This window comes from Podarcis bocagei, assembly GCF_964188305.1.
Source record: "Podarcis bocagei genome assembly, chromosome: 1".
NCBI classification, from domain to species: Eukaryota; Metazoa; Chordata; class Lepidosauria; order Squamata; family Lacertidae; genus Podarcis; species Podarcis bocagei.
The window spans coordinates 133,666,575-133,680,268 of record NC_138125.1 but is presented as its reverse complement, the minus strand read 5'-3'; the positions used below and the strand labels follow the sequence as shown (position 1 = coordinate 133,680,268).

Below are 13,694 nucleotides of genomic sequence, written 5' to 3'. Positions count from 1 at the left end.
TTCTTCTGCATGGATTTGTCTCTCATCATCAATAAAGCTTGTGCTGGTGGTGGATTCTGGGAGGAGGTGGATCACAGAGTCATACGTTCTTATGATCAAAACAGCTGCAGCAGTCAGTTAATTATATAGGTATATTCAAAGGATCCTTACCGGTCCAATCACACCCCAGCACCTCCAATCGCATCCCGATCCCTGCGGGAGACCACCTTTCTGGGTGAACCCTGATGTACTGTGCAGGAACAGGATCAAACCTTCGAACCTCTGGAGTATCATAGTGCATGTTTCCTTCAAAGATCTTGGAGAGAGAAACAAAAGGTTAAGAAAGAACCTCCTTGGCCGCTAGCCACACAAAACAAATCGCCGGTGCACTGAAAGGAGCCGCTGCATTCTGGGACAGCGGCCGCTCATTTGAACTTTTACGTTTTATTGAGCAACAGCGATGTCTGCTGTAATAAATCAGGACAACCTGCAGAACGCATGCGGTTACAAAACAATCACTGGGAAGAGAAAATGTGAGAATGCTTTAAAAACAACAACCAGTTAACAGTCCCAACTCTATTTGCTTTATTTAAAAAAACAACAAAACCCCTTCTCTGTTAGCTTTAACTTTGTACAAAAGCTCTCCATCAAACATAGGCATTTTTAGACCAAAAACAAACAGACCTGGAGTTTGCGTTATTTACATATCCAGGCTTGGAGCATTGTCAGGTTGATCTGAGGACAGGAGATGACATGAGAGCAGTTTTTTTTTTTTAAGCATCTAAATCATGACCACAAAGAAGAAACAGTACAGTTATTTACTATTGCCTCTGAGGTCAAAAAGCAGAGGCTGCAAGCTCTACAAGGTTGTCTAGAATGATCAAGAACATTTCCTAATTGTGTAGGTAAAGGGATGAACAATGGAGCCAAGCAGTCTAGGGAAGCTGTACCAACTCCTTGCCGGGGATTTTTAAAGCTGAACCCGGCTGTTGCAGGGGACAAGGTGAACGACAAACATTTCCTTGAACTGTATCAACCTGTGAAGCTGCTATGCAGGCTATGTTAATCTGATTACAGTTCAGTAAGGTATGCTCAGTGGAGAAATGGCCTACAGCTTGGAATCTTCTTTCATCCAAACTACAAGAAAGAAGATTCCACCTAAACATTAGGAAGAACTTCCTGACGGTAAGAGCTGTTCGACAGCGGAATTTGCTGCCAAGGAGTGTGGTGGAGTCTCCTTCTTTGGAGGTCTTTAAGCAGAGGCTTGACAACCATAGGCCAGGAGTGCTCTGGTGGTGTTTCCTGCTTGGCAGGGGGTTGGACTTGATGGCCCTTGTGGTCTCTTCCAACTCTATGATTCTATTCTATGATTCTATGATTTTCAGAACCACGCTGAAAAGGGAGCACAAACTGAGTTGGGCACACTTTTTGACTCTTGATTCTGTTCAAGGTGCGCAAGGAGCCATGTAAGAAACGAAACAGACCCCAGTGACTTAGCTGTGAGAAGAGAGTCACGTGTAAAACACAACAGACACAGCACCATTTTATAATAATAATGATAATAATAATAATAATAATAATAATAATAATAATAATAATAATAATAATAATAATTTATTATTTATACCCCGCCAATCTGGCTGGGATTCCCCAGACACTCTGGGCGGCTTCCAAATATATATATATATATATATTAAAATACTGTAATACATCAAACATTAAAAGCTTCCCTAAACAGGGCTGCCTTCAGATGTCTTCTAAAAGTCTGGTTGTTGTTGTTCTCTTTGACATCTGGTGGGAGGGCATTCCACAGGGAGGGCGCCACTACCGAGAAGGCCCTCTGCCTGGTTCCCTGTAACCTCAATTCTCGGAGTGAGGGAACCGCCAGAAGGCTCTCGGTGCTGGACCTCAGTGTCTGGGTAGAACGATGGGGGTGGAGACGCTCCTTCAGATATACTGGACCGAGGCCGTTTAGGGCTTTAAAGGTCAGCACCAACACTTTGAATTTTATGATATTTGTGGTTAATGGCTGTACAAAAGAAAAAAGGAGAGAACCCCCCAGTGTTGTGCCCAAAGTGAAAGACCCCAAAAGGTTATATTAAAACAACTTTGATCTGGAAGGCATGCATTTGAGAGACAGCCTAGACTGTCAAACTCATCGGTGTAACTTTGAATAAGGATTAAGCAGTGTCTCTCCTCCTCCTCCTTCCTCCCTCTCACCCCAACCCTACCAGAGGTTGTGGCCAACTTAGTTTTATACAAGAGAAACATACGCCATTGCCAACTATGCAGTCCATCTGACAAAACCACACAGCATGCTTTGGCATGAAACATGCGTCCTCCTAGCCAGATCCTGATCCCAGATACACTGACTCAAATCTGGTATAGCTCTACTGACATCTTGTGTAAATACGATTGGCTTTTGACTCTCTGTTTTTAATGGGCCTTTCCCACCACACTTCCAGAGCACTCCGCCTCCCTTTGAAGCCATATGTACTAAGTCAAGAAAGAAGCCATCAGCAACACAGCTTTGAGTTTCTGTAGGAATCAGATCTCCGGGTCCTCCGGATTAAGGTTATTACAACGGTGCAAAAGTTCAGATATTTCAAATCCTCTACAGATAAGAACATTGCTCCAGGGGACTGGGGGGGGGGTAAGGGGTGGAAATTAAGCAGAACCTCTTCAATATCCTCAAGCATTCCCTCACATGCGGTGCCTAAAACACTTCCCCATTGGACAAGGAGCTACCTAAGAAAGAGCACAGCATGATAACACGGTCAAGTGTCTTAATTTGCGTGAAGACATGGCTGCTCACCAAGAAATATTTGTCCTTCTGCGCTTACCTAACAGTCCTGTTTCTTTGCAGGCTCCACATCTGCTACCAGAAATCTTGTTTTAAGGAAGTAACTTTTCTCCCTTTACCTCAACATCATCACGGAAAACAGATGAAGCCAAGGGATGCAAGAATACTTCAGATTTCGAAGGTTCCCCATAATAAAGAGGAAACAGTAAATCTGGATGATTTACAAGTATGGGTAAAATTACTGGACTGTCCTAGCTTACTGAACATACTCTGCATACATCTTCAATCAGTAAGTGCCATTTTGACACATTTTACACTTTAATCTTTCCATTTCCCTGTAAGGAAAAAGAAAATATTATATCCCTTGCTTGCAGCCTAAGGTCTTCTTTGCCTCCTCATTCTCACCACCACCTGCACCATGAACCTGCATCTGGGCTGTACAAAGAACAAGATTCAACCAAAAATCCTTTCCAAGAAGTGTGGAAATTTCTTTCCATTGCATGGTGGCACCATGAAGCACTCACAGCGAAGACAAGGGATCCTTGCCTTCCCTCCTAAAGCACGGACTGTCTCGCCAGTGGTGCATGCTCTGGTTATCTCCCGCTTGGACCACTGCAATGCACTCTATGTGGGGCTACCTTTGAAGGTGACCCGGAAACTACAACTAATCCAGAATGTGGCAGCTAGACTGGTGGCCGGGAGTGGCCGCCAAGACCATATACCACCGGTCCTGAAAGACCTACATTGGCTCCCAGTACGTTTCCAAGCACAATTCAAAGTGTTGGTGCTGACCTTTACTGGCCTCGGCCCAGAACACCTGAAGGAGCGTCTCCATCCCCATCGTTCACTGAGGTCCAGATCCGAGGGCCTTCTGGCAGTTCCCTCACTGTGAGAAGTGAAGCTACAGGGAACTAGGCAGAGGGCCTTCTTGGTAGTGGCGCCCGCCCTGTGGAACTCCCTCCCATCAGATGTCAAGGAAATAAACAACTATCTGACTTTTAGAAGACATCTGAAGGCAGCCCTGTTTAGGGAAGTTTTTAAATGTTTGATGTTTTACCGCTTTATTATTATTATTATTATTATTATTATTATTATTATTATTAGTAGTAGTAGTAGTAGTAGTAGTATTCTGTTGGGAGCTGCCCAGGGTGGCTGGAGAGGGCCAGTCAGTGGGCAGGGTATAAATAATAATAATAACAACAATAATAATAATAATCCTCTCACTAGGATGTGTCCAACCAACGGTTGAAGAAGAAGAAGAGTTTGGATTTGATATCCCTCTTTATCACTACCCGAAGGAGTCTCAAAGCGGCTAACAAGCTCCTTTCCCTTCCTCCCCCACAACAAACACTCTGTGAGGTGAGTGGGGCTGAGAGACTTCAGAGAAGTGTGACTGGCCCAAGGTCACCCAGCAGTTGCATGTGGAGGAGCGGGGAAGCGAACCCGATTCACCAGATTACGAGACTACCGCTCTTAACCAATACACCACAAGAAACGAAAACAAGGAGGGCACGAAACAGCTAAGAAACGGGCATGCAACCGTTTTGTACCCCTTGCGGCATTTCCACTGAAAGGTCCTACCTTAGGCTGCATCGTTTTGGAGTCCTGTATAAACTCCCAGTCCTTCCCGTTCATGCTGTAGCTGACTTTGAACTTCTTCACGAAGGCTCGAGCCTCTGCCAAGTTGATGCTGTCTCCACCTCGGGCCCCTTGGATAATCACGCCTTTCACATTCTTGGGGACTCCCAGGTCGACCTGCAGCCACTCCTCCCCGGGCTGCGCTTGAGGGATGCGAGGGAACCATCCTGAGCGGCTGCTGACCAGGCGTGCTGCACTGGGGACCCAGTGATATTCTCTGGTAGAGGAGGCTGAGATCTGGGAATCCGGGATGAGCCCAGAGAGCATCCCCAGCATGTTGGAACAGGGTGAATCTGTGTCCAAAGAAACAGGAAAGGGGGCAGAATGAAGCAACACATGCAAAAAAGCAAGTCTGTGATATAAGCACAGGAGGAGAAACATCCCACCGCGACTAACTGCTAGGTACCGAAATGTCAAAACACTTAAGCCTGCTACACTTTGCTTTATAACAGCCATCACAGCCCGCAGGAGCCCTTCAACAGCTCCTCAGGACACCCCTGCTATTACAATCTTCATCCAAATTGCTCTCGCTTGCTAGCCGGCCTTGCCTTCCCAGCCCCCAACCTCCCAAAGTCCACTAACAGCATCCTGGCTGCTGCTCCAGTCCTCTTAAAAAAATAAATATCAGTTAAGGCCATTCGAACAAGAGATAAACTGCAACTGGAGACAGTAATATTAAACAGTTCGGCTGACGGCCTGGCTCATAATGCTTTTTTTTTTTTTACGTGGCAATAAAATATCACTGGAACCACAACTCCTAATGGGGGGAAGAAGCAGTCCAGAAAACACTCCACCGCGTCTACAATCTGAGACGCGGTATCTGAAGAAGTGTGCATGCACACGAAAGCTTATACCAAGAACTAACTTAGTTGGTCTTTAAGGTGCTACAGGAAGGATTTTTATTTATTTATTTATTTCTACAATCTGAGTTATGGTTGATGGCCCAGAAGTTTCCATACATGAAGGTAACGTGTGCATTGAGCTAAGGAGAGATGCTTGGGCAAGCTTCGCATGTCAGAACGTTTAGGAGTCCCATCACCATCAAATAGTGAATTAAATTTTAAGCTGGACAAGGCATCATCACAGATCACCAACAGACAGAATGGGAAGCTGGGTCCTTTCCCTGTGACTTGTCCCTCTTTCGTTACAAGTCTCCCTCCCTCAAGAGGTGCCGCCTGGACAACCAACCACATGGCTCAATAGAACAAAAAGTTATCTAAATAACTTCCATAATCCCCTCTTCTTAATGGCCACAGTTTAAACGTTCCAGTTTAAACTAAGAGGCATCAAGCACTGAGAAATTGAACACCCACAAAAGCATTTAGAATACTCTCTTTCACTCCTTCAGGAGATCTTGTGGCAGACATGTTTCTCTTCCATTTCACCGTCCAGCACTGCCCTGTTTTAGAACACGCGAACTTTTATATTTTGCACCGTTTTAATGGTATTTCATTTTTTGGCTGTCGTTGCACATTTTGCTGTGAACCACCTTGATGTTTTTATATATGGGAGAGATCTATATATTTTAGATTTGCAGGGTCCATTAGCAGAGCCATCCCAGCTGCTGACTGAAGAAGGTGGACTTCCATAAGTGACATCGCATAATCTGGGTAGCAGGGGAGAATAAGTCTGGGCTGTTCAGATGTGGAGAATCCTGCTTTAGCGAAGGACTGGCAACACCATGAACTGCCGTTGTGGTGGTCAGGAATGTGGTGGAGGCCAAGTGCTTTAAGCCTCCCATTTCCCTGGCATGATACCAAACCAAGCCTCTCGTCACCCCATTACCCTCACTGCTGCCTGTTCAAAAAATAACAGAACAACTATGCAAGGGGCAAACAAAGCAACAAGCGTCACTTCTGTTTTGAGGCTTGTTCTGAACCAGGCACTTTCCGGCTCATACCCAACGAAATTATCCTATTAGCACAAGAGCGGCTGCTTGCACAACTTCCCCTCCTTGTGTCTCCCTCTCCCCACCTGCTCCAGAGGGTCGACGGACTCCCCAGAACAGATTTCAGGGTGCACAGGGAGAGCGAGGGCAAATTCCATTAAGCAAAGACCCCATAGTCAGGATTGTCCACCATCTTCCCTTCTGGGAGTGGGGGGAGCTTCCCTCCAGAAGAAAGATCTTTGTGGACTACATATAGTTTGTGAACTATGGCCTCAGGCTAGTTGTTGCTTGGTTAGCTCCCAAGTCTTTAATTCTACAGAATAAGATAGCTGAGGCACGTCCAACAGGTAGATCACTGGATGTCAGTTGTAGATCACTGGCTACCCCCACAGAAGGTGAACAACTTTTGCTCCTCTAAAAAAAGCTCAATATTCTTGTCCTGCAGCCCCCCCAAAAACGGGCCTTCCTCCTTCCTAAAGAAAGCTGTACAACCTTGACCTGACCCCCCCAAAACAGGGCAAAAAAGCTCAACAACTTAGACCTGACCCCCTCCAAAGGGGGTAGATCACTGCCAGTTTTTAACTCTGTGAGCAGATCGCCGTATCTTGGCAGTTGGCCACCCCTGAGCTAGTTGAATTACTCCCACAGCATTCCAGGTGTCTCTGCACAGGAAGCTGTTGTGACAGTGGTTGCAGGTGGTCAAATTCTACATTTAGGTAGTCCACAACTGGTGATCTCTCTTCTGTCACACGCAGCAGTCTTGTTCCCCAGATCAGTCTATTTCTGGTCTGTGTCAATTGTGCACATGCTTATTAACAATTTCATTCCATCCCAGTTCTGTTGTTGTTGTTCTAATCCATGCAAACAACTGTGTTTTAAAATGCAATTTTTGGGTAATTATTTTTTTATTGTATTACAATACGCAAACCAGACTAATTTTATCTCAGGGTATGCATATTTAAAGGAATTTTATCCCAAAGCATGCATTTGTTTATGGATCTTGAGCCAAAAACTATATCACAGAATTTGAAGAAGTGCAAAATCTAAAGAATAATGATGTTTTGATCCACACAGTATAGTCTTGGGAGGTGTGACTTAAGTCAGAACAACTAAAAATGCAGGCCAAGTGAGATTTTCCTCCATCCCTGTAATCAGGAAAGGACAACTAAAAAACGCAAACCTGTGATCCGACAGCCATACAGTTCCAAACGAAGTGCAATTCCGCTGTGCCAAACCTGGGGCCGAATCCTGACAAACCGAGTCAGCACTGGAGCATGGATCTTGTTCAGAACCACTTCCGAGGCATCGGTGTTAGCCTGGAATACCTGGAAAGGAGAGAGTGCAAATATAGTGTTATCCTTTCCTATTCGTCAGAACAAGAAAGCCTGGAATGTGAAAGGGAAAAAATGAGAAATGAAGATGACTGCCTGAATGGTTGCACAAAATGTCAGCGAGGATAACTGGCTAGGGCGAAGGTTGTCAAAAGTTTCAATTCGACTCAATTTCTTTGCCTCTAACAACAACCTAACCTGCACATTTGTTGTTTGCCAATGGTTATGTTTAACTCCTGTTGTCTTGAATTAAAGAACCTTTTAATGAGGGTGAAAGAGGAGAGCGCAAAATATGGTTTGAAGCTCAACATCAAAAAAACGAAGATCATGGCCACTGGTCCCATCACCTCCTGGCAAATAGAAGGGGAAGAAATGGAGGCAGTGAGAGATTTTACTTTCTTGGGCTCCATGATCCTTGCAGATGGTGACAGCAGCCACGAAATTAAAAGACGCCTGCTTCTTGGGAGAAAAGCAATGACAAACCTAGAAGGCATCTTAAAAAGCAGAGACATCACCTTGCCAGCAAAGGCCCGTATAGTTAAAGCTATGGTTTTCCCAGGAGTGATGTATGGAAGTGAGAGCTGGACCATAAAGAAGGCTGATCGCCGAAGAATTGATGCTTTTGAATTATGGTGCTGGAGGAGACTCTTGAGAGTCCCATGGACAGCAGGAGGATCAGACTTATCCATTCTTAAGGAAATCAGCCCTGAGTGCTCACTGGAAGGACAGATCCTGAAGCTGAGAGTCCAATACTTTGGCCACATCAGAAGTGAAGACTCCCTGGAAAAGACCCTGATGTTGGGAAAGATGGAGGGCACAAGGAGAAGGGGACGACAGAGGACGAGATGGTTGGACAGTGTTCTCGAAGCTACAAACATGAGTTTGACCAAACTGCGGGAGGCAGTGGAAGACAGGAGTGCCCGGCATGCTCTGGTCCATGAGGTCACGAAGAATCGGACACGTCTAAATGACTAAACAACAACAACAACAACAACAACATGTTTAACTCCATGGCATGAATATCTTCACCTAAGCCTATCTTCTAACTTTTAAAGGAAAAAAGAATAGCCCAAGATTATTTTGTTCATGTCAGTTGGTACCTCAGTTCTATCCTATTCTGTTATGACAACAGCTTAAATGCAAACCCAGACAAACCAATTAAATAAAAAAGAGCTTCTGATTTCAGATGGACAAGCCTGAAACACTTTGGCGCAATTCCCAGGAGTGCAAGATGTTCAAAACACTCCTCAAATCTACAGCCCACTTGCCTGAAATAGAGCATACAAGCAACAATTAGCGTTATCAGTTGAACTACTGACTTTACCCACTCGTTCTTCAGCTTCAATATTTACAAAGTGGGCGTAATAATCATAATAATTCTCTTTTGTAAGCATTGCCGATTCAAAACCAGCCCATTAATGGATGCTGCCATTGGAACGCATTCGTTTCCTCCATGGAAGCAGCAACCTCTCCGAATAAAATCATGTCAGTCATTTCCCTTCAATGCACACGTGCACACGTACAAACACCAGAAATAAAATAAAAACTTTTTTTTTTAAAAAAAGACCTTTATTTGGTACAAGGCATGTTGCAGGATTATTCAAACAAACGGCTGTCTTACCAGATGGTCTTAATCGATAATTACCATATGGACCATTCCACCACCACCACCCCTTCTGCTATTTTAATAGCCTGTGTAAGTGTCAGCAAATTTTCTTTGGGGGCTTCATCTTCTACGTGGGGAGAAAAAAGGCAAAAGAGATGTTCTAAAAAGAAAACTGCTACGACCATCCTGGGACACACTCCCTGCGTGCGAGAATCTGAAGGGTCCTCCTGGCTGAACTCTCATCTGTTTCGGACCAGAGAATCCAAGTTTTTTCCTTTTGTGAGTTTTCGGTAGGTGTGCAAATCTCCACTGACTTTGCTTGTGGCTTCGATGCTGGATTAAGCAGAATTGAATTGGACTAGCACTGAAAAGCTAAATCACTTAATCTTTAGAGTCCAGGGATTCAAGAAAAGGCTCTTTTTTTGAAGATCCAACGGCATTTTCCTAATATTCCAGGGGAACCAGCATTAAAGGGATAATGCAGATGTTTCCTGGGTTTGTAACAATCAACTTTAATCATCTTGGGGCAGAAATAGTTTGCCAGAGTCCATGTATCACAACTGCAGTGTCCTCTATGTGAACTTGCTCTCTGCAGGAACGCATGGGGCAGTCATTCCCACAGCATCAAGCGTGGGAAGAGAAGCCCGGATGCAAACCACGAAAGATCGCAACATGGAGATGGAGTCCTGGTGGGTCTTTCAGCAAAAGGCCATCAGTGGACCCTCCTAGTCCCAAGACGATCCTTTATCCTTTTAAAAAAATTTTTTTAATGTATTTTTATTTTTTACTTTTCAAGTTTATACATTTTTGACATTTCAAAACTTGACTTCCTTCCCGCTCTTTCTGCAGTTCCTTAAATTCATTTTTAGTATCTTCTACATAACCAAATTAACTTAATTTGCTCATTTATTCATCTTCTTTACAACTGCAGGTTATTACAATAATCCTGCTACTGTTTTAATCTGTTTATAATTTATCTGTAAATATTCAATAAACTATTTCCATTCTTTTATATATATATATATATATATATAAATCTTATCTTAATTTCTTATTCTTTTGGTAAGTTTTGCCATTTCTACATATTCCGTAAGTTTTTGTATCCATTTTTCCTTTGCTGGGACTTCTGCTTCTTTGCATTTTGGGGCAAGTAACATTCTAGCTGCTACAGTAGGATACATGAATAAGTTTCTATACCTTTTAGATAGTTCTGTCCCTATAATTCCCAAAAGAAAAGTTTCTGGGTTGTTGTTTTTTACAAATGTTATTTTAAACATCCTTTTCATTTCATTATATGTTATTTCCCAGTCCCAAACTGCTCCTGGGTATTACTTTATCTCTGCACAACCATGAGGAGCCTCAAAAAAGCCTTACATTAAGGGGAGTTTACAAAGCACCCTTCTCTGTAAGGGTTCCTGGGACTTATTTATGAGACCCACCTCTATAGATCTCACCAAGTAAATGGCTGTTAATGTGCAAGGAAGACAGTGGCGAGGACTGACGATGTGCCTCTTATTCAATTGTTTCTCAATTTGATCCTTTCACACCTTTTTGCATGTTTTGTGGTATTTTATGCATTGTGACTTGCCATTAAAGGTAAAGCGTAAAGGGACCCCTGACCATTAGGTCCAGTCGTGGCCGACTCTGGGGTTGCGGCACCCATCTCACTTTATTGGCCAAGGGAGCCGGCGTACAGCTTCCGGGTCATGTGGGCAGCATGACTAAGCCGCTTCTGGAAAACCAGAGCAGCGCATGGAAACGCTGTTTACCTTCCCGCCGGAGCGGTACCTATTTATCTACTTGCACTTTGACGTGCTTTCGAACTGCTAGGTTGGCAGGAGCAGGGACCGAGCAACGGGAGCTCACCCCGTCGCAGGGATTCGAACCGCCGACCTTCCGATTGGCAGGCCCTAGGCTCTGTGGTTTAACCCACAGTGCCACCCACATCCCTTGTAAACTTGCCATTACAGTTTAGTAATTCTTCATTGCAATTGTTAAGTGTAAGCTGTTTAAATATTATTGTGAGATATTTAATTTTTCTGTTCACTATTATATTGTAACAGATTTTTGAATACGTCTTTATTTGATATGTTTATTTTAAAGTTAGGCTTTTATTACGACTTTTTTGTATTGGATCAGATTGTTAATAGGTGTGTGATCATTGCTGTCTATTTTGTTCTATTTTTTCAGCTTGTAAAAAGACTTGTGTATAGTAATATGGAAAGGCGGTACACAAATGAAAAGTGAAATGAAATATAAATGCTCGACTCTGACCACTGCCGAGAATGGCCATCCACAAAAACTATTATAATTGGAGACATCTGAAACTTTAAAATACTTAAAAGCCTATAGAGACAACTCAACAGTGCATCTCTCTCGGGATTCTGGCACGCCAGCAAATGGAGATTGTCCTAGGAGGAGCTGAATAAACGCCTTGCTAAATCCATGAGGCCCCTTTTCGTCAGCAACAACTGTGTCACAGTCACAACAAGTGTGTGCGATGGTGGATTCCAGTCTTCAGGACAGCAAAGTCGAGCGAGATGTATATCAAGGAAGACTTCGCCTGCAAAAATCTGTGCTGTTAATTGGGATCTGGAGTAGGTTTAGAGTTGAACAGAAATGCTAATCCAGAGAATACGGATCACGCTGGTACCGTTTAGAAACACAGCGTGGTTGATGGGTTTTTAATATCCTACTTTTATCCCAGCAGACCCCTCCTTTCTCCTCTTCCTTCGCCTGCTCAGCAGTCGCAGAATACCCTTCCTTCAGCAGGAGGCCTGGAAACATCAGCGTCTGCTGTGAGTGGCCTTCATGTGTGCCAATATCCAAGATTCTGTGTGCCAGGATATATTTCGCCACTGAAGCTGAAGCCTGTAGCTTTGTGTCAACCCACAAAGCTGATCTGCAGCATGTCATCTAAGAACCTAAGACAAGAGGGACCCCATCTGCCCTGATTTCAATTTCCCTCCTAATCCTACTTCTGCTGCTTTCACAACTTCTGCCGCAAAACCTTCCTTCTCCAAACACGTATCTAGGTGTCTCTGAAATTTATTTATCTTTTCCCCCTTTCAGCCACCTCCTCCCCTGATTTGTTCCATATGGTGATTACTTCTAATTCTGTCTTGTTTCTTCAGTCTGCACACCAATTTTATTTTATTTTTCAAGCCTCCTTTGCAGTGTGAAAGTTATAGGGGGCAATGCTTTGTCTGAAGCAGTGGGTTGCTGCCAATAACTTTAGCAACTCTCACTTCCTCGTTTACACCCTTCTCTTTTTATGGCTTCGCCATCTTTATCAATCCTTTCTGGAACGCTGATAAACAGCCTTTAGGTACAGCCTCTTATTTCAAAGAGGGAAGGGGTGGGTGGGATATAGTGTTAACAACCTTAGCTGCTGCATCGCAACTTCAGGCTACATTCATTCATTAGATTCAGCCAGGTGTCTAATTCCAAACAGATGGGCAGGCCTAAAGATTTCAGAATTCCTCTTAGCCTGGCCTTACCTCCAGAAATTGCAGGATTTAGGTATGCGTAACTTGCAATGAAAATCAAACAGAGCGCTCCAAAACAGGCTGTGCCATTTCAAAGGCCAGGGAGCAACCGCTGTTATCCAGGGCTTCACTCTTTCCTGTGCAATAACAGTCCCTGCTACCTGCACACAGAGTCCAAAGTGAATTACTCATGGTATTTCTTCTGAGGGCTTTAAACGGTAACAAAATTATCTCTTAAATTCTATAAAGCTCCAGTATCTTTGTTGTTCCGCTTAACAGTGCCTTTCTCATGAACTATTGCCACTGAAAGCCCCCCAGACATTATCTTGATCACATCCCCTACTGCCCTAAGTCTACTTCCTAAATTCAAGATACAGATTGCTTCAAATATCACTCTCCTTGATGTTTAGCCTCCTCGACAAAGGACACCTACAGTCTGATGGCCTTCTTCCAACTGTTGGGTATTATGGGTTTGGAGTGCCTCAAATTATGCTCATTCAAGTAGCCCATAAGAAACTACCTTTGAGGGCAGCCAATGTAAATGCCTAGATTGCAAAATGGCAGCTCCACTATCTCCATATTTGTTGTTGTTGTTTAGTCGTTTAGTCGTGTCCGACTCTTCGTGACCCCAGAACACGCCAGGCACTTCTGTCTTCCACTGCCTCCCGCAGTTTGGTCAAACTCATGCTGGCAGCTTCGAGAACACTGTCCAGCCATCTCGTCCTCTGTCATCCCCTTCTCCTTGTGCCCTCCATCTTTCCCAACATCAGGGTCTTTTCCAGGGAGTCATCTCTTCTCATGAGGTGGCCAAAGTATTGGAGCCTCAGCTTCACGATCTGTCCTTCAGTGAACACTCAGGGCTGATTTCCTTAAGAATGGAGAGGTTTGATCTTCTTGCAGTCCATGGGACTCTCAAGAGTCTCTTCCAGCACCATAATTCAAAAGCATCAATTCTTCGGCA

At 44.0% G+C, this 13,694-nt stretch overlaps 1 protein-coding gene across 2 annotated transcripts in view; it reads right to left on the bottom strand.

Moving 5' to 3' along the window:
* NRP2 (neuropilin 2) overlaps positions 1-13,694 on the bottom strand; it is a 259,454-nt gene that overhangs the window by 107,284 nt on the left and 138,476 nt on the right. For both annotated transcript variants that reach the window (XM_081208808.1, XM_081208809.1), the window contains exons 8-10: positions 7,489-7,633; positions 4,364-4,713; positions 151-295 (exon numbers count right to left, since the gene is read on the bottom strand). In XM_081208808.1, coding sequence (XP_081064934.1) covers positions 151-295; positions 4,364-4,713; positions 7,489-7,633 — 640 coding nt within the window. The remainder of the gene's footprint in view (positions 1-150; positions 296-4,363; positions 4,714-7,488; positions 7,634-13,694) is intronic.